General features: G+C 38.1%; 1 protein-coding gene across 1 annotated transcript in view; it reads left to right on the top strand.

Moving 5' to 3' along the window:
* The window catches only part of baiap2l1b (BAR/IMD domain containing adaptor protein 2 like 1b), a 62,972-nt gene that overhangs the window by 21,416 nt on the left and 15,465 nt on the right, over nt 1-26,091 (top strand). Inside the window, exons 4-6 of the mRNA XM_026207467.1 lie at nt 6,333-6,394; nt 8,737-8,808; nt 12,174-12,308. Coding sequence (XP_026063252.1) covers nt 6,333-6,394; nt 8,737-8,808; nt 12,174-12,308 — 269 coding nt within the window. The remainder of the gene's footprint in view (nt 1-6,332; nt 6,395-8,736; nt 8,809-12,173; nt 12,309-26,091) is intronic.

Genomic DNA, 26,091 nt, shown 5'->3' with positions numbered 1-26,091 from the left:
TGCTGTGATCAAAGTCTGTGGGTGGAAACGCATCACCTCTCCCATCACAGCTCAACCTGACGTACATATTCATTTACTTCCCCTAAACATGTCATAGAATTCACTTTTTAAATCTGACATAATGTGTCACTGTTTCCAGATCAAAATGGCAAATGTTGCACATATAAACTCATGCTGTGCTGTAATACTGCTGAAAAATCATAATCTTAACTTTTAACTCCATGCCAAAATCAAAGTGAACAATAGGGCTGGGCAATATGACGATATATATCGGATGGATGAAATTATCATTTCATATTATGGTCTTTGGTGCCGCAAAATACATTAAGGCAATTCTTTTTCATCATTTGAATGACAGTCTTACATGCATTACACGGGGATGCAAGCAGAAACATGAATAACAGCATGCGCAGTACCATCACGTTGCTGTGTGCATGGCCACAAAAACTTTGCACGCTGTTTCTGTGTGAGAGGATCAGCTGCTAATAGAGCTTGTGAGTATTTTTGCCACTTTATTGGCTTTGAACGAATGCATAAACACTTATATGCATCCAGTTGCAAGTATCCTAATAAACAGTCATATAGGTCTTTTTCGGGTTTTTTTTTTCGATTTTAATTACGATTTTGACACATGCTTTACAGTCATAAATCCATTCAGTGTGAATTTGAAACATATTTCCAAAATAAAACCAATTAGAGCTTTATCAAAATGTTGTAACGTGTCTCTTGAAAAGTGATACTGTATTTTTCAGACTATAAGTCGTACTTTTCATAGTTTAGCTGGTCTTGCGACTTATAGTCAGGTGCGACTTATCTAAATTAATTTGACATGAACCAAGAGAAAACATTACCGTTTACAGCCGCGAGAGGGCGCTCTGCTGCTCTGTGCTCCTGTAGTCTAACCCTGAAAACATAGCACGGCTTTAGACGGTAATGTTTTCTCTTGATTCTAAATAAATGCGACTTATAGTCCAGTGAGACTTGTATATGCTTTTTTTTTCCTCGTCATGATGTATTTTTGGACTGATGCGATTTATACATACTTAGAAGTGACTTATAGTCCGAAAAATACAGTAAGCCTAAGCCAAAATAATCACTAAATATGTGACAAAATGACATGGCAAAACAAAAAGCTGTTTATTTTTATTTATTTATTTTTGGCCATGCATTGGTGATAGAGCTCATTGTAGCAGTGCCTCAGGTGTTGAAATAGATTTGTTGCGCCTGGTTAACACATACTTCGTCTGTAGTGCGTATAGAGTATGTGTTTGTGGTGCAGAAGCAGCATGGACTCGTTTTGCTTTTGCACAGAACGTGTTTGCAGTCTGCTCAAACACATTTATTAATTCATTTGATTTCAAAACCAAACATCGTTTCTGAAAATGTTTTTTCAGCATTGTGATTCTATTTTATCGCAGTACAGTAATACCAACTTTCATAGACATACTCGCGTTTAAACTCAATTATAACTTTGTGTTCCTACCTCCACGAGTGCCATCTATTATTGCCGTTTAACTAAAAGTGCACTTGTTTTAAATCTAGTCAAAAAGACACATGTTGACTGTGAAACAGTAGATATGAATTATATACATTTATTGTGTAATTACCACAATTCGGTGTCAATCCATGTTAATTTTTAACTTGAAACATTGACTGTCACTTTAATTGAGCGTGTCCACTGCAGCACAGCCGTGCGGAAACCATCGCTGTATGACTGCTGCAGATGCATCGCTCCTGGAGTATGGAGTTATTTTAGATATTTAGGCCAAAGTGGCCAAAGATAAAAATCTTTGCCATTGTTTTACCTTTTGTTATTAAAAAATAAGAACAAAGATACACATTACAACTACACATAATATACAAATAAAACAAACAATGCTTTATTTTCAGGTACATAGGTGCATTTAGCAGTAGCATTTAAGAAATTGAATGAACAAATATAAAAATAAAACAATATATAGACTGATTCCTAATACAACTTTTTTTAAAGATATTCAGTAAAGAATAGAGTGATATTTCTCTCTGCATTTTGTTCTTCTATTATTGTTAATATAACAGTGAAATTCCCTAATAGTAATCCCAAATGGTCATAGTCTATGTTTCTCTATTCAAACATCAGCGGTCAAGTAAGTGCATGTATTCGGCGATCACAATCGCAAACAATACAGTCGAGATCTCATGACAGAACACAGACCAGCTAAACTCCAGCTTGTTAATGTTTTCAGATCATCGTCGGCGGTGCTTCCGCAGTAAGCACGTGCAAATAAATATGAATAAATGCACTTACTCGACCGCTGATGTTTGAATAGAGAAACACAGACTATGGCCATTTGGGATTACTATTAGGGAATTTCACTGTTATATTTAAGTTTTCATAATATAGACAGAGAGTTCAAAAGTCTTTGGTATTCACTTCAGCAACTAGCTCCCCATCTAAGAGGGCTTTTATTGTCAGTGGGAACATTGTTTCATGCCACAGAGCTTCTCTTAAAACCACAGACAGCTGACACTTTATGTACTTGTTTTGCACTATTTCAGTTACATATAGGCATACATGCGTTAATTTAATAAAAAGCAGTAATTGATCACTTTGTCTAGATTTCTTTAACTGCTTAAATTAGCTGTTCAATCGAAATGATTATTATTATTTATTTTTATGGGCAAAAGAAAATCATGTTTTTTTTTTTATATTTAAATACAAATCACATCGAGATCTACATCGAATATCGTTAAAAATGTGACTATCGAGATTCATGGGCTATAAGTAGTTATTACGATAAAATCTAGACCAGATTCAGTGCCCAAGCCAGGCCTTTGCTTCAACCTCAAATTGCATGTTTTCTTTATTAAAGGACAGTACTAACAGTATTTGAGTAGGCAATAAAATCACAGAGAACAGTTTACAGCAGTCGACTGCATGTACTGTACTTCCTGAACACTGGGGCAGTAATCGTCTAGAGACGTGGCTCCGGATAGGATGGTTTACACTTTGCTTGGCCTAATCTTTCTTTTATGGCATTGCCGCAGGCACACATAAACAAACTCACATGTCTCTAGTGGAGCTGATAAGACATCCGGGCTGAATCAGGGTCAGAGAGCAGATAAAGTTAAAGTGGGTCAGCTGAGGCAGAGGGAACCCACACCTGCTGCTCTCAGGTGGCCTTGTGACTCATGTGACTCTGGGCCGTGGCTGACTTCATGTTCTGGATCTCTGCCCCCGCCCCGCCCTTTGTCTCAGTCACATAGCCTCAGAGAAAAATAAAAAGTCAAGGTTGAGACCAAGTTTCACAACACGGTCTGTTTAGCACTACATGTTCCTACACAAGGCTGAAGCTGCAGCTTTTGGTGGCGACCGCTGACGTCAGTATGGTCCATTAATCAGTTAGAGCGGTTGACCACTGGGTTATCGAAGTAGGTTTTTTGTGTTTGATATGTTTTATTAGATTATATTAAATAAACATTAAAGGAGTTCAGAAATACACATCCATATCAGTAATTTTTGCAATGCAACATGCTATGTGTCCTTTAATGTTATACTCCAGTACCTATTAGACTCACGATACGACACTATCACGATACTTGTCACGATACAATATTATTGCGATTTTAAATATATTGCAATATATTGTGATATAACAGTGCAACTTGAACTTGTACAACAAAATTGTGCAGACCCTTCAGCAATTGGGGCATTTGAAAGTAAATCACTGTTCAATTTAAATGAAATTAAATTAAATATGTAGTCTTTCATCTAGTGATGCACCAAAAATTCTGGGCCGAAACAGAAACCGAAAATTCTGGTTGCACTTGGCCAAAAACCCGAAAATGCTTTGTAATGATTTATTTATTATTTTATAAAAAAATAAGTAATTTTGTGAGACTTTTTAAATGTAGAATTCCTTGTTTTGTGGATTGTAAAGAAATTGATTTTATTCTACCAAATACTATACTAAACTTTATTTTTGCATTTAAATGTAATCTTTGTCAAGTCTGCTATTTGCCCTCTTGCAGGGCTCCAAATTGCGACCATTTTGATCACATACTGTATGATCCCGAAATGTAGCCTGTGCGACACCAAAATATATTTGGGAGCATTTGATTTTATTTGAGAATAATCGAGTCCTGGGATTTAGGAATCTATATAGTTTCTTAAAAATGAGATTCGATTAAAATCGAGAGATCAATATTTTTACCCAGCCCTAGTATGCACAGCATAATCCAAAGTTCTCCATTTGTTTTGTGAAGACTGATCATTTTACATACCATAACTATTTATTTTGCTGTGAATTTAAGTTCTGTCCGCTGCATTCTCTTTTAAAGTTACAATGTTTTTGCCTTTCCATTTGCTGACATTAGTTTAAAGGGAAACACAACCGTTTTTCCATATTCCACTGTGTTCTTCCCTGAACTTAGATGAGTTGATACGTACCTCTACCGTCACAGTGCGTGCACTCAATTGCTGTAGTGAAATATGGAAAAACGGTGGCGTTTTCCTTTAACATGTGTTTGGTACTGAGGAAGAGTGACCAAAGAAGTCATGTGAAGAGTGGACTGAAGAGAGTGGCAGAGGAAGTCCGAGAGATTGCGTTATTGTTTCTATGGAAAATCCATATCTCCATGCATCAGTCTCTAGGGCAGGGATAAAATCTCTTCCCAGATGTCAGAGAGAATTAACTTGAGCAAGAATTTGCTGTCTGTCCCTCCTTCTCTCTGTCCAGCAATCAAATGCAATTCTTAAGGATGTTTATGAAATTGCCTCTCAAATAAGTGTTGAATAAGTGTCTGGTGGGTGGATCCTTTATATAAAGTGCTCTGATTTATGCCGTAGGATTTGCATTTTAATCCCCATTTGATTACAGCGGGTAGGAGCATGCTGGAGAGGAGAATTCGGCCGATAGTGGAACCTCGGATTCAGGAGGAACAGTGTGGTTTTCGTCCCGGTCGTGGAACACTGGACCAGCTCTATACCCTTTCCAGGGTGCTGGAGGGTTCATGGGAGTTTGCCCAACCAGTCCACATGTGTTTTGTGGACTTGGAGAAGGCATTCGACCGTGTTCCTCGCAGCATCCTGTGGAGGGTGCTCCGGGAGTATGGGGTCGGCGGCTCCCTACTTAGGGCTGTTCGGTCGCTGTACGACCGGAGCAAGAGCTTGGTTCGCATTGCCGGCAGTAAGTCAAACCTGTTCCCGGTGCATGTTGGACTCCGGCAGGGCTGCCCTTTGTCACCGGTTCTGTTCATAATTTTTATGGACAGAATTTCTAGGCGCAGCCAAGGGCCGGAGAGTGTCCGGTTTGGGGACCATATGATTTCGTCGCTGCTTTTTGCGGATGATGTTGTCGTGTTGGCCTCCTCAGACCAGGACCTTCAGCGTGCACTGGGACGGTTTGCAGCCGAGTGTGAATCGGCTGGGATGAGAATCAGCACCTCCAAGTCCGAGGCCATGGTTCTCAGTCGGAAAAGGGTGGATTGCCCACTTCAGGTTGGTGGAGAGTTCCTGCCTCAAGTGGAGGAGTTCAGGTATCTTGGGGTCTTGTTCACGAGTGAGGGAAGGATGGAACGTGAGATTGACAGACGGATCGGTGCAGCTTCTGCAGTAATGCGGTCGCTGTACCGGTCTGTCGTGGTGAAGAAGGAGCTGAGCTGTAAGGCAAAGCTCTCGATTTACCGGTCAATCTACGTTCCTACTCTCACCTATGGTCATGAGCTGTGGGTCATGACCGAAAGGACAAGATCCCGGATACAGGCGGCCGAAATGAGCTTTCTCCGTAGGGTGGCTGGGCGCTCCCTTAGAGATAGGGTGAGAAGCTCGGTCACTCGGGAGGAGCTCAGAGTAGAGCCGTTGCTCCTCCACATCGAGAGGAGCCAGCTGAGGTGGCTCGGGCATCTATTTCGGATGCCTCCTGGACGCCTTCCCAGGGAGGTGTTCCAGGCACGTCTCACCGGGAGGAGGCCCCGGGGAAGACCTAGGACACGCTGGAGGGACTATGTCTCCCGGCTGGCCTGGGAACGTCTCGGGGTCCCCCCGGAAGAGCTGGAAGAAGTGGCTAGGGAGAGGGAAGTCTGGGCGTCTTTGCTTAGACTGTTGCCCCCGCGACCCGGCCCCGGATAAGCGGCAGATGATGGATGGATGGAGCATGCTGGGAGAAAATATCCATGCACAGTGTGTTTTAATTACAGTAGCCACTCTGAGGGAGGACTGTTCTTGGAAAGCAAGGCCGTGGGGGTTTATTGAACAGGGGAATTCTGTAAAGTATTAGATTAAAAACAATGGACGTGTTAATAGCCTTTGTATTGGTGTGAGAGGCTGATTAAAGTGTTTTCTCTGTCCTTAGGGGTCGTCCTGATGGAGATCTCAGACGTCCATCGGAAAGTCAATCTAGAACTGGAGGAGAACGTAAGTTTGTATTTTTCTCAGTGTGTTTGTTTTTTGCTGTAAACACATTCTTAGGCTGTCCGAAAGCACATTTAAACACACCCAAGCAAGAGATGGCCATCTGCAATTTAATCGCATATCAAACATCCCATTTCCCACAAACATCATGGACTCTCCCATTGACGTACAGGCAGTCTTATTAGTGTAAACAACAGGAAAGGGTAGAGGAATACAGCGGACACACCTACTGCGTGTTAGATTGTAGTGTTTTTATCAGAGCAGGTTTGAACATGCCTGTTGATGCACCTGATCCCAGCGCCACATGATGACACGGCCGTTCCTGTCGGTGCAGCTGCTGATCTGTGAATCAAAAACAGGACCGCTTCAGTCAAACCTGATATCATTTTCACAAACCTGATGTGATACCAATACCATTCTTAACAATTATTTATTTAATTATTTATTTTCTGGATGATAGCCAATGTAAATGCCAATATTGTGAATCTATACTAGTTTGACAACAGTAAGGTCTAAAACAAAAACTAACATATTTCGGTTTTACTACATTAGCATACAAGTTAAAAAAAAGTATTCTATATGAATTGTGAATTGATACAAACAGAATAAGGGTTGAATGAAAATTAAAGTCTGGGTGACTGCAAAAATTATAATCATAATATTTATAATATTAAAAACAATATTTGTTTAGCCCCCAAAAAAAGAAAATTGTCAACTTCTCACCATCATGTCATTGTAAACCTTCTTCCATGAGAAAAGAAAGGATACATTTTGACTTTTTTTTTGCTGGTCATTCATCAATCAAAGGTTTCAAAAGTTTAGCTTTCAAAAAGGATGCACCATAAATGTGTTATAAAAGCAGTCTATCCTGTGCGATTTTTCAGATCATTCAAAAACGGCAATGAAAAGCAGATCAGTATTTTTTTAAACAAATATAAATGCTGTGACTTTGAAAGGCCTTTTACAAAGTGAGCCTTCTAATAAAGATATATAGTCAAGTTGGTAACGTTGCTATTTTTCGTAACATTCAGACATCTGCGCCATTCGTCCCTAATCTTAATTCAAGTAGCTGCTCTAAACAGGTTTATAAAATCTTAACTTTTTTGTTACATAGTATTTCAATCATTGATTTTATTCTCTGACATTTCAACATTTATTTAGCATTCATTTTGAACTCTTGATAAGAAAAAGGCTAGTTGAGACATTTGTTTGTATATGACAAATGTAAACCACTACTGCATTCAGTACACTGCACGCTATAAGCAAGTTACGTAAACCCATTATAGACAAGACCATATGTACTTTATTATCTAGTCTAGTCAGCTTTCTTGATTTTGACAAGTCCAGAAGTGTGTGCAGTGAGCACTGAACCTCAGAAACTGTAAATCTGCAGTGACAGCGTCAGTGATTATAATGGGATGGGTGCGTTCTGATAATATTGCACTGCTGCTTTGTGCATAATTTATTCAAAATTTGAAGGTTTTGTTTTCAGGCTTCAAATAGCACATCTGCTGTCATGTTCAACCAAGATAGAGACATTTTTTAAGACACTTTTTTTTCCATCCCATATTGATTGACAGGGCAAAATCAAAATCGGCTCTGAACATTGGCTGTTTTCATACTAATGTCCTGCAGCACCGATAGTTACGTTTCTCGTCCAATACTGATGGTTGTGCAGATTTCCTGATTGTCTCCATAAAGATTATTCATTATTAGGGCTGGAACGATACATCAGCGGTTGGATTATGTGATTAATCAAAGCCCTTTCACACTATGACATTTACAAGTGCATTTCTACTATGCTAGCCTACATTGTACCCAGAACCTAAAAATACTCCTGTATATCCATGAAATGATGAAACCACAATGTCTTCTTGAATATAAGGCAGACACATCTGAAACACAACAGTGATTCCTCATTTAATGGCTGCAGCAAATGAAGCGTTTTTCTGTATGAAGGCGTAATAATATAGACGTGTCAGGAAGTGTAGGCAAACGATGGGAGTGTGTGATCTGACTTAAAAGAGAGCAAAACCGATTCAGTGGGGGAGAGGGGTAGGTGGGTGCACTTGTAACCATGATGATGAGGTGTTGATGTAAGCGTTCTCGCCTCTCGTGCATTAGGTTGATGGGTTAGTGTGTGTTGGTGTGTGGGTATCCCTCTGTTTGTCTCTGACTCATCTCCTCTAGAAGCACTTTAGCTTATACAACAACAGTAAACACTCGTTTTCTGTGCTTGTGTTGTGTGTTTTGTCAGTCTAGGCCTCTCAGCAGCACACTTTCACACCAAAACATTATCGTACACTTTTGTTTTCTTCATTTTCTTTCTCTCTGTGTCTCTACAGTTCAGACTGTTTCATCGGGAGGTTATTGCAGAGTTGGAGAGGAAAACTGACATGGATGTGAAATACATGACGGTGAGCTTCTGTATGTTCATTATTGATGGGAAAGCTGCTTATTGGGAGGATACTACATTTAAAAAAAACTACATCAAAGATAATTAAGAATTTAAAAGTAGTCAGCCAATGGCCAATATGTGCTGCCGATTTTTAAGGCTGATATCTTGTTGTTTTCCCCTTCATTTGCATGCTAAAATGTCAGACTAATAAGTGTATGCACAACATTCCTAAACTTAACATCATCATTTATTGAACACTGACTTGAACTAAGTCTTGAATCTTAATTTTGTGCACTGCACAGTATTAAAATAAAATATTTATCTAAAGTTACCCAAACAAATCAACAAACTGACCAAGTATTAAAAATATAAAATGAAAAAAAGTCAACCATTTACATAAGTTTTAGCAGAAAACTTTATCAAGCTAAATTTTTCAAGTTTGTTGGAACATAAATGTTAACTTAAATCTACATTTTAATAAAATAAAAATAAAATAAAATAAAAACAACTTTATAAATTAAAAATCTATTAAACTGAAAAATATATTTTAAAAAATATTAAAAGAAATAATAGTAGTGCTGCAAAAACACTAGCAACATTTGTGTTTGGTATTGACAGATATTTGTAATGTTACAAATGATTTATATTTCAGATAAATGTTCTATTCATCAAAGAAACCTGAAAAATCATATTCAGCGGTTTTCAACAACATCAATAATAACAATAAGAATAATAAGTGTTTTTGGAGCAGCAAATCAGTATATTTGAATGATTTCTGAAAGATTATGTCACTGGAGTAATGATAAAAATTCAGCTTTGAAATCACAGGATTAAAATATATTCAAATAAATGGTTATTTTAAATAGTAAAAAATCTTTCAAAATGTTACTGTTTTTGCTGTACTTTGGATCAAATACAATCAGGCTTGATGAGCAGAAGATACTGTTCAAAAATGTTTCACTGGTAGTGTATATTGTGAATAAAATTGTTTATCCAAAAATAAAACATCCAATCACTTACCTTTATTTTGTTTATTTTATTTTGTGTATCAAATATATTTATTTGTATAAATTAATTGTATTATAATTGTAATTACATATTTGTAAAGCTGTAGGGATTAGACCATCTTTTATTTATTTGTTATGTTTAACAGTATTTTAACTAATTGCAAGAGCTGAATAATCAATTAAATTCTATTGATTAATCAGTGAAATAATCGATGATTAGTCGATTAATCGTTCTAATAATCGTTAGATTAATCGACCATCAAAATAATCATTTTTTGTAGCCCTTTTCTGCTGTGGCTTAATTGATAATGGTTTTGTTGGCAAAACTGTGGATAAACAGACAATATTGTGTTTGAAATATATTTATATTAACAACTTTACTCTTTATATCAACAAATTTACCAAACTGTCATGTAAGACCACATTTGCACTCATGCTAAAAAGTACTGATGTGATGTAGCTCTTGTTGCTCCTGTGATATTGCTTATTGTGAATATAAATATGAGAGAGAAAAAAAAATATCTTGTATATTAAGGCATAACTGCATTGGAGTTGTTGTCCTGCATCATATGCCAATAGACTACTATGAAATATAAGAAAATTTACAGGTCTGAGGTTGGGGCCAGTGCGTTAGAAACCACTAATTACCACCAGGGATGGAAATTCACTTTTTTGTCCACCGGCCACTGTGGACTCAATGTTTTTACCAGGCACTTTCTTGTTTTTAACTGACAATGTGTAACTGCATGTGAAAATTAATACTACAAGATCTACAATACTCAAGCAGTTTATTTAATCTCAAGTCTCAATGAAATACTGACATTTTCTTTTTCAGTGATGCCCAAAAATACTGCCTATCTAGGTAGCTTACTAGGTTTTTAAACAGCCGATTCTTGTCCCCTGTTCATAACTGTATCACTGAAAAAAATCTTGGCTCGCAAACTTCCACACAGTCGACAATGAACGCATGGCATTTTTAATATATAGTTTTTAAGCGTCTCGTCAGGCCAGAGCTGTCAAACATGTGTAGTGATACAATCTTGTTTCTACAAACAAAAATGAACAGCGTAACAACTTACTAGCCACAGAGCTAACTTCCATTAACGCGACCGATAATACTGTTTGTTAGTCTGCTTATTACGCCGTTAAAAACAAACTGTCCATATAATCTAAAATGTTGCAGAATGCTGGAGGAAAATGAACTTACCGGGGTTTGACAGAGAAGTGACAGTATGCGAAACTTGTGCGCGATAACAAATTCAACTCTTCACGTGATCTTGTATAACATGAGGGCGTGCTATAAAACGTACTGTAAATAACCAACAAATATATCACTCCTTCGGCGGCACTAACTTCAGCTGCAAATACTGCACTGGAAACAACGCCACCATTTCGAGCCCGGTTTACACCGCCTTTCTCCACAGAGCTGCTTCGGAGGATATTACACTTTATTGCGTGTAGTACACACAATAGGGATGAAAATTAACTTTATTGTCCACCGGCCAGGTGAAACAGTATGCAATTTTTATTTACACGCCACTGTGGCCGGTAGGTGAAGCGAGTTTACCCACCACAACACAAAATCACCCGCATTTGGCTGGTTGCCGGTGCTAATTTCCATCCCTAATAATTACCATTAATTAAGCTAACTACATCAAAATGCTACTGAAAGGAAAAATACCATTTTAATTTATTAAGAAAAAAGAAAAGCATGTCCAACTTAAACTGATACTTATATTAATTAAAAAAACTGTTCATTTATACAAACTAAAGTGGTAAACAGCAATATTATCTCTCTTTCTTTATGTTTGTTTGTTTGTTGTTGTTGTTAACCAATCATGTGAAATGCTGTGCAACACTGGTTCGTGGTAACGAATTTGTGAATTGTTACTTCGGTTCTGGCCTCATTTGCAGAAATGAATCAAACTTCCCAGTGCTAGAGAGACGCAGGGAGCATATTTGTATTTGATTTGTTATTTTCATTCTCAGTTATAAGGCTGTATGTGCATTACAAGGTGACCTAAAAAACAACAGTGATCTATAGTGTAATGTCACACTACAGTGCTGCTAGTTAACATAGCTGCTAACAGGAAAAGTTTGATTATTTTGAAAACGACAACTGTCACACCACCGAAATATTTAGTTGTGTCGTTACTTCGTTCCCAATGCTGGTGTCTGTATATGATTCCTTACAGACTGGGAAATGTGCCTAAAATGGCATTATCTTCAGAGATGGGAAGTGAAACTCAGGCACATGTCACACTATTTGTTTCCTGTCTACATATAGCAAAGAAGTCAGTGCAACACATTTCTGCACTGATACACTGTACATGTATGGACACGACTCTGTCAATGATCGAATACTGTCTGTCCACAGGCCACGTTTAAAAGATATCAGACCGAACACAAGATAAAGCAGGACTCGCTGGAGAGATCGCAGTCAGACCTGAAGAAACTCAGAAGGAAAAGTCAAGGAAAGAATGCTTCGAAGTATGAGAGTAAAGAGAATGAGGTACGTGGGTTTGTGCCTAATAAACTGTACATAACTTCACATGCTAATGTTTTTATTAACAGTTTAAAAAAATATATATTTATAATAGAAAACTATTTTTAAAACTATGCCTTACAAGGTAACATAATAGTAAATAAAAAATGAATGGCAGACGTTTAGGCCGAAGTGGGTGAAGATAAAAATCTTTGTGATTATTATTATTTTTTTTTTTTTTGTTATTACAAAATGAGAATAAAGATGCATGTTACAAATGATAAATATAACAATAATGTAACAAAACAGGCAGTGCTTTATGTATTAGGTACAGTAGGTGTATTTATTTATTTTATTTATTTATTTATTTATGCATTTAGCAGACGCTTTTATCCAAAGCGACTTACAGTGCATTCAGGCTATCAGTTTTTACATATCATGTGTTCCCGGGGAATCGAACCCCCAACCTTGCACTTGATTGCTTGCTAGAGCAGTGCTCTACCAGTTGAGCTACAGGAACACTTAGCATTTTGTGTTCCTTCGTGTTAACATTTAGCAGGAGTATTCATGAAATTTAACCAATATAAAAATGAAGCACTATAGGTAGGGCTGCACAATTAATCGTATTTGTATAATCACAATTGTATTGCACATTTTGTCAGTAAAGCCGGTTCTGTGATTAGTAGTAAATCTCCTTCACCTGTTTTCAGGTGGAGCAGTATTTTCTACACAGAGCTGTAGTTCTCTGACAACCTATGCAAAATCGCATTCATAATCACAGACGATATAATTGTAAGATTATGAAATTTACAAATCATTCCCTATAATGACAGCTGTTTGTGAATCTTATCAGTGAACTACAGCTCTGTGTAGTAAATTCTGCTCCATCTGAAAGTACGTGAAAATAACAAATTTCATAACATGTCTTTACTCTAAACTCCCTTTATAACATTATTCGAATGTGTTTGAAATAAATCCTTCTGTGAGATGTGTATTCTTAAACAGAATTATTAAGGCACACAGTATTTCATTGTATTCTAAGCAGTGATAAAGGCCATGTCGATTAGCATCTGATGTTAGTGAACTTGCAACAAAAATGTTTGTCAAAATAATGGAATCTGTGCATTAGGCCTTTATAAGGGTTGCACGATTAATCTGTGTTTTTAGTGTCAAAATGGCTTGGTTTGCAGTAAATGCTGCTCTACAGACTTCATCTCTGCATCTGCTCTGAGTTTGGCTTGCATTAATGATCAACTTGATCCAACAGTCTTAATTTATTTATACTGAGAAGCACTTATGAACCGAAGAGACGCTTTAAGGAGGGCTTCCTGCTGTTTTCCTTCAAAATGAAAGTTCATTGATTCAAGATTTGAAATTATAGAAATTAATATTAATATTTTTAATATTAGTATTGTAATTTTCTAGTTGTAATTAGGGTTGTGACGGTGAGGAAATTTCCGGTAAGTCAACCGGTAATGACAACACCGGTAATACCGGTTCCCTCTTTTTCTCACTTTCCTTTGCTTTTAAATTGCTTGCTTTTACTTTCAAATAGCAGAAATTCGGCTTAAAGCAATTGTTTGTTTTGAGATTGTTTGAATTTTCCCTCTTTTCCTCTCTTTTAAACAGCTTAAAAGTGCCATGTACATTTTAGTTTTATTTTTTGTATAAGTGACATTTATTATTAAAACAAATAAAAATACACCATGCTTTAGGGCAAGCTAAGCCTAATATAAAATAACAAATAACTTAGTTTAAATAGGTATACAAAACTGGAAATAGGCTAAGTATTAGGGTTGTGCCGATAGGCAATAGTATTGTGTATCGACGATAGTCAGAGATATTGACGATAGCAGTCGAGACTATATTAGGCTCATTCTCCTATTAATGTATTAAATTATAATTATAATAATAATAACTATTATTATTTTTACTGTTATTAGATGGCCTTTTATATTTTGGCTCTCAAACTGCCCAGCTATTTCACTTTCTCACACACACACACGCATGAAAACACACACACACACATGTTTGTTTTTGTGAAAAGTGGGTACATCCCATAGGCGTAATGGTTTTTATACTTTACAAACTGTATATTCTATCACCCTTCACCAACCCTACCCCTAACCCTTACCCTCACAGGAAACTTTGTGCATTTTTACTTTCTCAAAAAAACTAATTATGTATGGGTTATAAGCATTTTGAAAAATGGGGACATGGGTTATGTCCTCATAAGTCACCCTCTCCTTGTAATACCGGTGTCATACCCATGTCATTATACAGAGTTGTGTCCTGATATGTCACAAAAACAAGTAACACTTTAACAAGCAGTCTAAAAGACCTATATATGTGCAATATGTTAAACAAGCCCTCGCTAACGGAGTTTCGCATCTCATTCTTGTTTCTGTGGTGGTGCGACCGTCTCGTCATGAAGCGCGCGGTCCAGAGCGCTGTATGACTAAAGCCTCTGTTTATACTTTCCGATATGGACTGCTAGGTAGGCGTGACGTAAAAATCATCATCGGAGAGTGTGCGTGGAGGCTCTGTGCCTCGACTGCGTGCCTCCCCTTTTTTGGCTGTATAAAGACGATTACTGGTGATTCCATATGCTCTCTCTCACGCACCTGCATGGTTTAAAACACCGAATAGTTATGCTATGACAAGAACAAAGAGTCTCTCTCTTGCTCGACCCACTCACGTTAATATCGTGAAACGTCGATCTCACAGGCTGACGATATGACGATTTGAAAAATGACCATATCACCCAACACTGCTAAGTATACATGTATAGTATAAAACCAAATAAATAATAAACTTAGAGTGTTTGTTGGCAAAATGAGTAAGAACGCTTGGAGGCACGGCATACACCCTGATGTCAAATAAAATAAATTACACAAAGTTTAAATAAAGTAAAAATCAGCAAACAATATGGAACCAATTAAATAAGAAACAAATATAAAAAAAATTAAAAAAAAATCCAAAATCACCTTAGATAAATGGTAAAAGTCAATAGGCTTTTCAAAATCCAAAATATTGCCAAACAGGTGCTTTTACATCTCTTTTCGAAACTAAATGATCCGCCATAGTCTTGTCTGTCTCACCTCGCTCTTCTTGTCAGTCAGCTCTCCTCACTGGAGAAATTAAATCTGATCCATGATGCGACTGTCATTCGCCATGCTGCATTGAGCAGCCGTGTTCAGTTTTTAATTGTAGTGTCTGTTCTTTTACTAAACTAAATTATTTTTTATGATTATAAAAGATCAAACCGGTGGGGGTCGGTGCTACGGTGGGCAAGTGACATGCCCGGTGTTGCGGATAAACACCAGTATCACAGTCTATCACGCCAAGCATAGTTGTAATGTAAAAAATAAATAAGTTAAATATTAAAGGTTTTATATTTATTTCATTTAGTAATTTTTATTTGCATTTAATAATAATCATAAATTAAGTTACTATTAGTAGTTTTAGTAGTAGTAGAAGTATTTTATAGCCAGATTGTTTAAAATCACAAAAATATTAGTTAATATTTCTTTGTATATTCAATAGTGTACTTATGATCGAGCATCATAAAATATTGGTATCATTTCAGCACTTTCTGAAATGTGGTACTGACCAATCAGGATGCAGGAACTATTCGCATTATGCTTTAGATTTGAATTGTAGCAATCTTCTGTAAATCCACCCCACCATATAGTTGAATATCTATCACTGGACATTATCAGATGCAGGCTTGTGTTCATATGCAACATGTACATAAAGGAATAGTCGTTGTCTTGTAATACTGAATGAAACACAAACACAAGCACCTCCATAAATATTCTTCTGTTGTGGTGGATCCATCTCTGTATAAATAAAGTCTGCTAGCAAACAACTGTGCATGAAAGCCGACCCTAATCTTGTGATCCGAAACGACTGGCGCATTTATTCATCGGTTATGACTCTCTGCATACAGGCTGTTCATCAGGGTAGCCTGCGGCGATTAATTGTTTTTCTCTGTGTGTTTGCACCCTGATGGCTAATGTCTCGCCTCACCATGAAATTTACTGAAAGATTACTCTCTCTCTCTCACGATGGATGGAGGTGTCAGTCACAGCGATGTCTGGGATAAGAGACATACCTCTTGCGTTTGTTCCTGACAGTACATCATTGACATCCTGACGTTTCACCGCTCCCGTGTTCCTCGTAATCAGTCTCTGCTGATCTCAACAAGCTTTCAGTGTCATTTCACACTAAATAAACTCCTCGTTTAATCAAAGAAAGGTTGATGGGCTTTTTGATAGTGCAGTATTACTGGTTTGTGTTGTCTGTTTTTAATTGTATTAAATTTGACAAGTTGAAAGAAGTGTCGATTGGAAATGTTAATCTTATACAATACTGTAAGATTTGAATAATTTGAAGGAGTTGTAAGGTGTTTAAAATGCTAACCTATGCTGTTTATTAACTTATATTAATGTTGAAAATATCTCTCTTAATATTTTTTTGTGGAAACCTTTTTTTTTTTTTTTTAGATTCTTTTAAAGGGGGGGTGAAATGCTCGTTTTCACTCAATATCTTGTTAATCTTGAGTACCTATAGAGTAGTACTGCATCCTTCATAACTCCAAAAAGTCTTTAGTTTTATTATATTCATAAGAGAAAGATAGTCTGTACCGATTTTTCCCGGAAAAACACGACCGGCTGGAGGCGTGACGTGTGGGCGGAGCTAAAGAATCACGAGCGCCAGTAGGCTTTTGCGTTGAGAGCGTTTGGAAGCTGAGGAAAAAAACCAACCAAAACAAACCATGGCTAACAGTCAGATTCAGCGTATATTTATGATCCAGAATCAGATCCAGAGGCTGAAATTTAACAAGAGCAGCCTCAGCAACGACGTCTCTATGTGGTATGTACTAAAACTGTATATATTTGCTTAGCAGTTTTGGAAAATGACCAAGTTCCACTTTGTCGTCTTTTTTTTTTTTTTTTAAGCTGTACATGTGGGAAGTGCAGTTTGATGACAACATCGCATGTTGTTTACTTGATGTGCTTACGCGCCGACAGCTAAGTTAACAACACAGAGATATTTGAAGCAGTTTTACTCACCGCCTGCGGTTCCAACACACGATCGTGACCCTTTTTCGTTGGGACTGCATTATCCTTAAGAAATAAACGATACGCAAATCCGGCGTCAAACTGGGCCTTGTTTGTAAAACAAGCATCTTCGAAATGCAGGGAACAAACACAAACACTTGCACAACTCCGTTGATGCTCTGTAAAAATAAACTCCGTCCACTGGTCCCTTAATGCTGTTTCTCTTTTGGTAATCTGTGCAGGGTTGTCTTGCTCTGGCAACCAAAAACACACTTCTTTTGTGACATTTCGCGACGCTCTCGCTCTGATCAGTGAAGTCTGTTGTGCTCTCAGTGCTCTGCTATACGGGAGCGCGCACTCTTCCGGGAGACGTGCCTTAGGACCCACATAAGGAAATTCCGCTCCATCTAACGTCACACAGAGCCATACTCTGTGAACTTTGTCCATGTTTAGCATGGGAATCCAACTCTTTAACAGTGTAAAAAACTCAGTATGCATGAAATAGCATTTCACCCCCCTTTAAAGTTCAAAAGAACAGCATTTTAAAAAAATGTTTGTAACTCTTGATAAATTCAGTGCTTCTTTTGCTCAAAAGTTTTTCTTAATTATATATATATATATATATATATATATATATATATATATATATATATATATATATATATATATATATATATATATTAGGGGTGTAACGGTTCACAAAATTCACGGTTCGGTTCGATACGATACACTGATGTCACGGTTCGGTTCGGTTCGATACGTTTTAGATACAGCAAAATGTAAAAACATCTCAACTTTTCAGAATGCCGCAAGCGCACCGCGGGTCATGTGACAAGAACCAACCAATCAGCTTCATCCTTTCCCGTAACAACGTTGAGAGCTCAGCCAAGATGAAGGATCAGCTGATCATAGTTGTATATGGATTGCAATTTTGAAATAAATTTAGTAGCAGCGCTACTGCAAGCGATTTTTAGAGCTGCAAATCCATTTATCCTTCGCTGAAATTTCCGCGTCTCATGGAGAGAGCACGTCATTGTTGCTTAGCAAAGACAGACGCCTCATGAGCGCTTCTGCCCGAGCGCTTTGGAAAGGAGGAGAAAGACGCGCTTAGCGTTTTCCATGCGTTTTTAGGCACGATATGTGAACGGCCCCTAAGGCGCTCGCTCACTCAGCACGCGCTGAAGGCTCGTTGCAAAATGTCTAATGCATTTAACAGACCAGAAATATAAGATCCTAAAATAACCAACAGGTCTGGTGTTTGGGTTGGATTCCCTGTAAGCTATAGTGTCTAAATGCTGCAGGGATAGTTTGCTGCGTGCATGTTTCTCCTTTTTTTCGTCTTTTCCCAGATAGTACTGACGCATATATCCCAGATATTCCCGCTGGGGTTTTTTTTTTTTTTTTTTTTGTAATCCCGCTGGTGTACCCTGTCATGTTGCAGATGCGTCATACCGTTGTTTTTTTATCCACCACTCTCTTGCCATCACCATTATAGCTTAAAGGGAATCCAAAGTGCACCCAAACACCAGACCTGTTGGTTATTGGAGGATCTTCTCATTTCTAGTCTGTTAAACGCATTGGCTATTTTGCAACGAGCCTTCAGCGCGTACTGAGTGAGCGAGCGCCTGCTGAGTAGCCTAACATAAACATATAAGATGGTGTTTTTTTCTTCTTCGGGAGTGTCAGGGGCGTTGCCTGTTACGTTGTTTGGGTTATTGGGCTACCTTTTTGAACGCATATCATTATATTTCTTTCTCTCTCTTTTTTTTTTTTTTTTTCAAATATAATTAATTACTCCAACGAACCGTTCGGTATACATAATGCGTACCGCGTACCGAACCGAAAGCGTCGTACCGAACGGTTCAATACGAATACGCGTATCGTTACACCCCTAATATATATATATATATATAATATTATTATTATTATTATAATTTTTTTTTTTTTTAATCATTTATTCATTAAAATAATCCTGACAGTTTCCACAAAAAAAAAAATATCAGCAAACAACTTCTTTCCAACATTGATAATAGATCAGCATAGTTGAATGGTTATTGAAGGATCGTGTGACACTAAAGACTGGAGTAATGGCTGATGAAAATCCCAGAAATAAGTAAATTAAACTATTAAACCATTCTTTTTAAATAGTAATAATATTTCACAATATAAATTTTTTTTCTTAATTTCTGATCAAATAAATACAGCCTTGATGAGTTTAAGAAACCTCTTTAAAAAAAATTATCAATCTTATTGATCTCAAACTTTTGAACAGCAGTGTATATAAATAAATACACATAAAAATTGTACAGACCCCAATCTTCTGAACAGGTGAGTTTGCCAATATTTTTATGTTGACTACATGTTTTTGTATCATGTTCATTTAGCATCATGCTCATATCAGACTGTATTGGAATCGGTTGTGAGGTGTCTTGCTGGTAAAATTATTAATGGATGAGGTTATAGGATGGTTATAAAGACATCACGAACAGTAGGGGTGTGCACGGATAGTCGAACATTCAAATATTCGCTCTGCTCTAATTATTCGATAAATAAAAATGATATTCGAATTTCGCAAAAAAAAAAAAAAAATCACAATAAAACCTATTTCACTTTCTGTGATTCTCCACGGCATATTTGAAGATGCAAGCAAAAAATAATAAATGAATGAATAAGGCGCCGTTCCCATATCGCGCCTAAAAACGCTAGGCGCCCCCCTTTCTCCTTCTCCAAAGCACTCGAGCAGAAGAGCTCCTGAGGCATCTGTCGTTGCTAAGCAACAATGACGCGCTCTCTCCATGAAGATGCGGAAATTTCAGCTCTGCTACTAAATTAATTTCAAAATGGCAATCCATATATAGCTATGATCAGCTGTTTCTTCATCTTAGCTGAGCTTTCAACATTGTTAAAGGGGGGGTGAAATACTATTTCATGCATACTGAGTTTTTTACACTGTTAAAGAGTTGGATTCCCATGCTAAACATGGACAAAGTTTCAAAAATTAAGTTGTACGTTTGAAGGAGTATTTCTGTTCCAAAAATACTCCTTCCGGTTTGTCACAAGTTTCGGAAAGTTTTTTTCGAGTATGGCTCTGTGTGACGTTAGATGGAGCGGAATTTCCTTATATGGGTCCTGAGGGAACTTCTCCCGGAAGAGCGCGCGCTCCCGTATAGCAGAGCACTGAGAGCACAACAGACTTCACTGATCAGAGCGAGAGCGTCGCGAAATGTCACAAAAGGAGGAGTGTTTTTGGTTGCCAGGGCAAGACAACCCTGCACAGATTACCAAAGAAAAAACAGCATTAAGGGACCAGTGGACAGAGTTTATTTTTACGTGTTTTTCCGGGAAAAATCGGTACAGACTATCTTTCTCTTATGAATATAATAAAACGAAAGACTTTTTGGAGTTATGAAGGATGCAGTACTACTCTATAGGTACTCAAGATTAACAGGATATTGAGTGAAAATGAGCATTTCACCCCCCCCCCCCCCCCCCCCCCCCCTTTAAGGGAAAGGATGCAGCTGAATGTTTAGTTCTTGTCACATGACCTGCGGTGCGCTTGCGGCATTCTGAAAAGTTGAGATGTTTTTAACTTGATGTGGTGCGGACGCGCCTGGAAAAAACGGGCGCGTCGCACCGATTGCCCATCGCGACCACGTCGCTTCCATTATGAATGCGCATACCACGCGCCTACATTGGATATAACGAACTTGAGCGTGCAAAATACGCGATATGTGTACTGCCCCTAAGAACTGCGGTCTTCTACAGTACTTCAAATATGCTGTGGAGAATCAAAGAAAGTGACCGAATTCAAGAACATTGTTGCGGCATCTCTCAAGCAACGAATAAACACCACTCACTTGAAGAATGCAGGGAAAACTCCTCTTCTCGCGTCTGCCCTAGACCCTCGGCACAAACATCTAAGGTTTCTCGATGAAAACATGAAAAAAAAAAAAAAAAAAAAAAAAAAACTCCACAGCATTTTCCTTCATGCGAGTGGTTGGTCATCACCAACAATGAAGAGGATGCAATGCCCACTCATTGGAAAAGGCTGAGCCAGTTCTCCAGCAATGATTACAGAGAGTCCAGTCGAGACGAGTGGGAACAGTTCTTGCTGGAGTCATGTATTCCACCAGATGAGGATCCCATTCAGTGGTGAAACAAAAACACGAAGCGCTTCACAAAACTTAGTCTCTTAGCACACCTTTATTTGTGAGTCCCGCTAGGGGTGGGCGGAATGACCAAAAATTTATTTCACGGAATAAGTTATTTTATTTCACGGTAGCGGTATATATCACGGAATAAAAAATTTTCAGGTAAATCAACAAAAGGGACGTGCTTAATATATTAAATACCACTTTAAAAATAAAGAATAGGCTCTCATCTTATTTTATTAATTTTTCTTTTATTTAGAGCATTAGTAGTGAATGAGTGAACTTTTAGATCAACCTCACCATGACATTAAATAGGCCACATGTGTGTAGTTTAAAGAGAACAGACTTTTTATTAATATCAGAACAGATTATTAATACTTTCTCGGACCATTGAAATAAATAAAACTTCAGTAACATAAAACAAATTTTGCAGAAAGCATAAAAATGTAAACATTTGGGGAAAATGTCAGAATCTAAATGCTTGTTCTAAAAAAAAAAAAAAAAAAAACACTGTAAAAACACTTCCTGAGCAAGAGAAATTTAAACTCTTTTTGAAACATTTTTTTTTTTAAATATCAAATAAATATAAACACTTCAATAAACTAAATAATAAATACAAAATTATGTCAAACAAAACAATTACAAATTGTGTGCAAGAAAAACAAGCTGGTCAACTCTCTCAGGTTTTAGTGCTGATCTGCGGCATGTGACAATATTCCCACTTGTGCTGAAAGCACACTCAGATGGAGCAATTGTGGCAGGGATGCACAGATATGTTTTTGCCAGGCTGGCCACACGTGGAAAATTAGCCTCGTGCTGCCTCCACCATTCCGGGGGGTTGGTCTCACCATCCACTTCAACTGCCTGTAAATAGCTGCTAAGTTCCATTTCAATGGACTCCCTTTCTGACTGGGGGACAGTTTGCCGTTGGCGTGAAGCAATTTTAAAGAAGCTTCCCAAACTTTTCTTCTGTTTTTTAGCAGGACATTCTGAATTTTCTCCAGCATCTTCAGCTAGTGGCACTGAGACTCCCTCGACAGGCCTTTTTGGATCAGCTGCAAGACTCTCCATCTCTGCTGCAGCTCTGGTCTTCATGTAGTCCACTCGTTCTGAATTTATGTATGTGGTTTTGAAGCAAGGGTCGAGAAGGGAAGCCATGTCAAGCAGCTCCTGGGTGGATTCATCTGCATATTTTTCATTCAAAAAGTCAAGAATGTTCACCTTAATGTCCCTGGTGAGCTGCGTGTCATCATCCTGTGGCTTAAGAACCTGTTCATTAAAAAGATAAAGCACGGGTTTCAAGTATGAAACGCTTACTGTTCCCCAGACAGGGCATCTGTAAACTCTACGAGTGGGCATAATGCCTTATTTACAGATTCAAGAACGTCCATGTCCTGCCATGTCAAAGCCAAATGTCTGGTCTTTTTGTCAGCTTGCAGGACTTGTGTTAGGGCTTTTTCCTGCTCAATGACCCTTTCGATCATTTGTTGCCTGGATCCCCATCTTGTTGGACTCTCAGTGATAAGCTTGTGAGCAGGCAAGCCTAGCTGCACCTGAGCTATAGCCAGTTCACGCTGTCTTTTCCAAGTGTTTGAGAAGGCACTCACAATTTTCTTGCACACCCCAATTGCGCGGTCAACTTGGGGCACTTTTACACCTCTCTCTGTATAAATAGAGTAAAAGGGTCGAGGGCAATGTGTAAACCTAATGTAGCAATAGTTGACAAATTACACAAGACAAGTAGCATGCATTTAAAAATGTTTAAAACGTTTATCTCTATAATTAAGATTTATTAGTAAGATTAACAACATAGGTACTTCCTAATAACAAGATGTATAAATAATAAAATAAAAACAAAAATAAGTCAAAGTCAAAGAATTATAAAACTATTAATGTTATTAATTTCTATTAGACACTTACCAATGGCTAAATGAAGACGATGAGCAAAACACTGTAACCGCGTCCAGTCATTTAGTTGCAGTGCTTTGATGTTGTTCGTTGCATTATCATTTGTGACACAGACTTGATGATCCTCTCGTAATTCCCATGACTGAAGCGCTTCCTTAAAGCTTTGAGCTATCATCTCTCCCGTGTGATCCTCGGGAAAATAGGAAATCTGCAGACATCTACTGCACAATGTCCAGTCTTTGATGAAGTGGATTGTTAAGCTCATATATGGCTGTGTAGTTCGACTTGTCCACAAATCAGTTGTTGTTGAGAAGTATAAAGCATCGCGAAGCTCCGCTTCAATTTTCCGTCGGCATTCTCCATACAACCGCGGCAACACTACTTCACTAAAGTGCTTGTGGCTCGGCATTACATATCTCGGATCAAGCGTTTTGATCAGATCACGAAATCCCTTCTTTTCCACTGTGTAAACTGGTGACATGTCTTTACAGATATGCATTGTAATGGCTTGCGTTATTTCTTTCCATCTGCGTGAGGTTTTGTCATATGGAGTGCCTCTGGTAAATGATTCGGCCAAACTAGTTTGAGATTGTTTTTTGCTTTTAGCACCAGAGGTTGACGGAACACCTGATGTGGAGCGCATCTGTTGACTTTCATTGTATTCATTGACATGCTTCACCTTTAGATGATAAAACAAGTTACTCGTGCTACCGTGGCTAACGGTTACATTCGCGTGACACAGTTTGCAAATCACATTTTTCTGCTCTTTGTCAGCCTTTGTAAACCCGAACCACGTCCATACCACTGATGTCGCGCCTCATTTCACAACAAGTTCCTCCTCCTGCTGCTCGGGATTGGTTTGTGGGATTTCTTTATCAGCATGCTTATCTTTCTCCATGTTTTTCTTCTTATATACGCTTGTGTGCAGCTTCTCAATCGTTCTCACGTTCCGGCGCACTACACGTGAGGTTAACCACGCCCACTAATTTAAACTTCACGCTATAAATGGAATAGAAAAATCTGTAACTGTAGACATTTTATTCCGTCGTCACGGAATATACCGTCATACCGCCCAGCCCTAAGTCCCGCCAACGTCTGTGCCGTCAGAGCACGTTTTCTCCACGGCCGGCCTTATTGTTAACAGACTAAGGAGCCGACTTTCCCCCGATCATGTTTACATGCCCATATTTCTTAACAAGAACATAAACAATAGAAAAAAAGCAAAAAAGATTTGCTGACAGTTTAAACGTTTCAAAGTTAAGTGTAGGCTACTATCTACAATAGCCTAATTGCTGCAGGCTGCTTTAAGTTTTTTCTTTGTTCACTTTTTTTTCCCCACTTTTTTATTTGCTTTTAATCTGTACTTTTGTTTGTTTGCACGCATTGTTAATGTTTTCAGCTACAAAACATGATAGGTAATGTTCAAGCTTGTTCAAAATGACGGAAACAATAAATGTTGCTGAAAAATAACGCCTGTCTCATTAAACTTAATTTAAATAAATGAATATTCGAATAATCGTTTTTTGTGAGCTCAAATATTCAAATGTGATATTTGCGGAAAACGCCCATCCCTAGTCTACAGTGCATCCCGTGTGCATCTGTCTTTTGAAGGTTTTCCTGTTTAGGCAGGAATGGAGTATTTCTCATCTCTTCTCCTCCATGTGCGGCATGTCCTCTGTTTCTTTTACCTTTCTCCACAGGAGGAGAATGAAGGTGTCCATAGCAACAGACTTTATCACTGTGATGATAAACAGGACAAATAGCACTGTTACACTCCTGTCTATCTCCCGTGGATCCATCACGGCTCTCTGGGACGCTTTCGCCTGGACAGATAGGCTGGTGCTTTTAACTCTGTGTGTGTTCATCTGTAATGTTGCAGAAAATGCAGCGTTTATCTCTGCTGACAAGACAGTGTGTCTGTGTGCCAGCCAGACAGACAGTGTGTGTTAGAGAAAGCCCCTCATGTGTCCTCTGTGTGCGTGTTTTGTTTTTAATCTGCTTACTTCACACACACACACACACAACTCAATAACTCAAATGATTCAGCTGGTCACATCAGCTAAGAGAGACACCGAGCAGACATCTTTCTCTAATTTGATTTAAAGCACTTCCATTCAAAATATTAAACCAAAAAAAGTATTTGAAAGCTATAAAAATCAAGATAAGTTGATTGTCGGACACCATTCTGACCCTCCCAGGGTTATTTGTGTATCGTGTTGGCCTGTTTTTAAACGCATGATTCAGACTGACTGGAATATTCTGGCACACAGAGGAAGTGGATTAAGATCAGTCATGAGTACCTTTGGTCTTTCCCTCCCCGTAATGACGAGGGGTTGCCCCTGAGTGAGCGTCACCCTGCCCATTCCTGCACCACCAGGCTTTATTGTTTTCATTTGCCATTTATAGCAGTACCTGTGCTTGAAAAACAAGAGAATAACAGGCTGGCCCTTCCTCTTCATTAACAATTGATCCAGAGGTTTACAGCAGACAGGAAATGTCGTGCCAGGTGTGGCGTCTAGATTGCGGTCCCCAATCTGATGTTTACTGTTTTGACCTTGAGTCACCTGATGAAAAATGAAGGGGAGTTATAAATAATGATTTAGATTTTCTACTATACTTTGGGCCTCATTGGCTAAACTTTCCAAAAAACATCAGCATATGGACTTCATAAATATATAATTTGTG

Source organism: Carassius auratus, chromosome 28, assembly GCF_003368295.1.
Source record: "Carassius auratus strain Wakin chromosome 28, ASM336829v1, whole genome shotgun sequence".
In the NCBI taxonomy this organism is placed as follows: Eukaryota; Metazoa; Chordata; class Actinopteri; order Cypriniformes; family Cyprinidae; genus Carassius; species Carassius auratus.
Note: the sequence above shows the minus strand (reverse complement) of the source record. Positions and strands in the feature narration are given on the sequence as shown.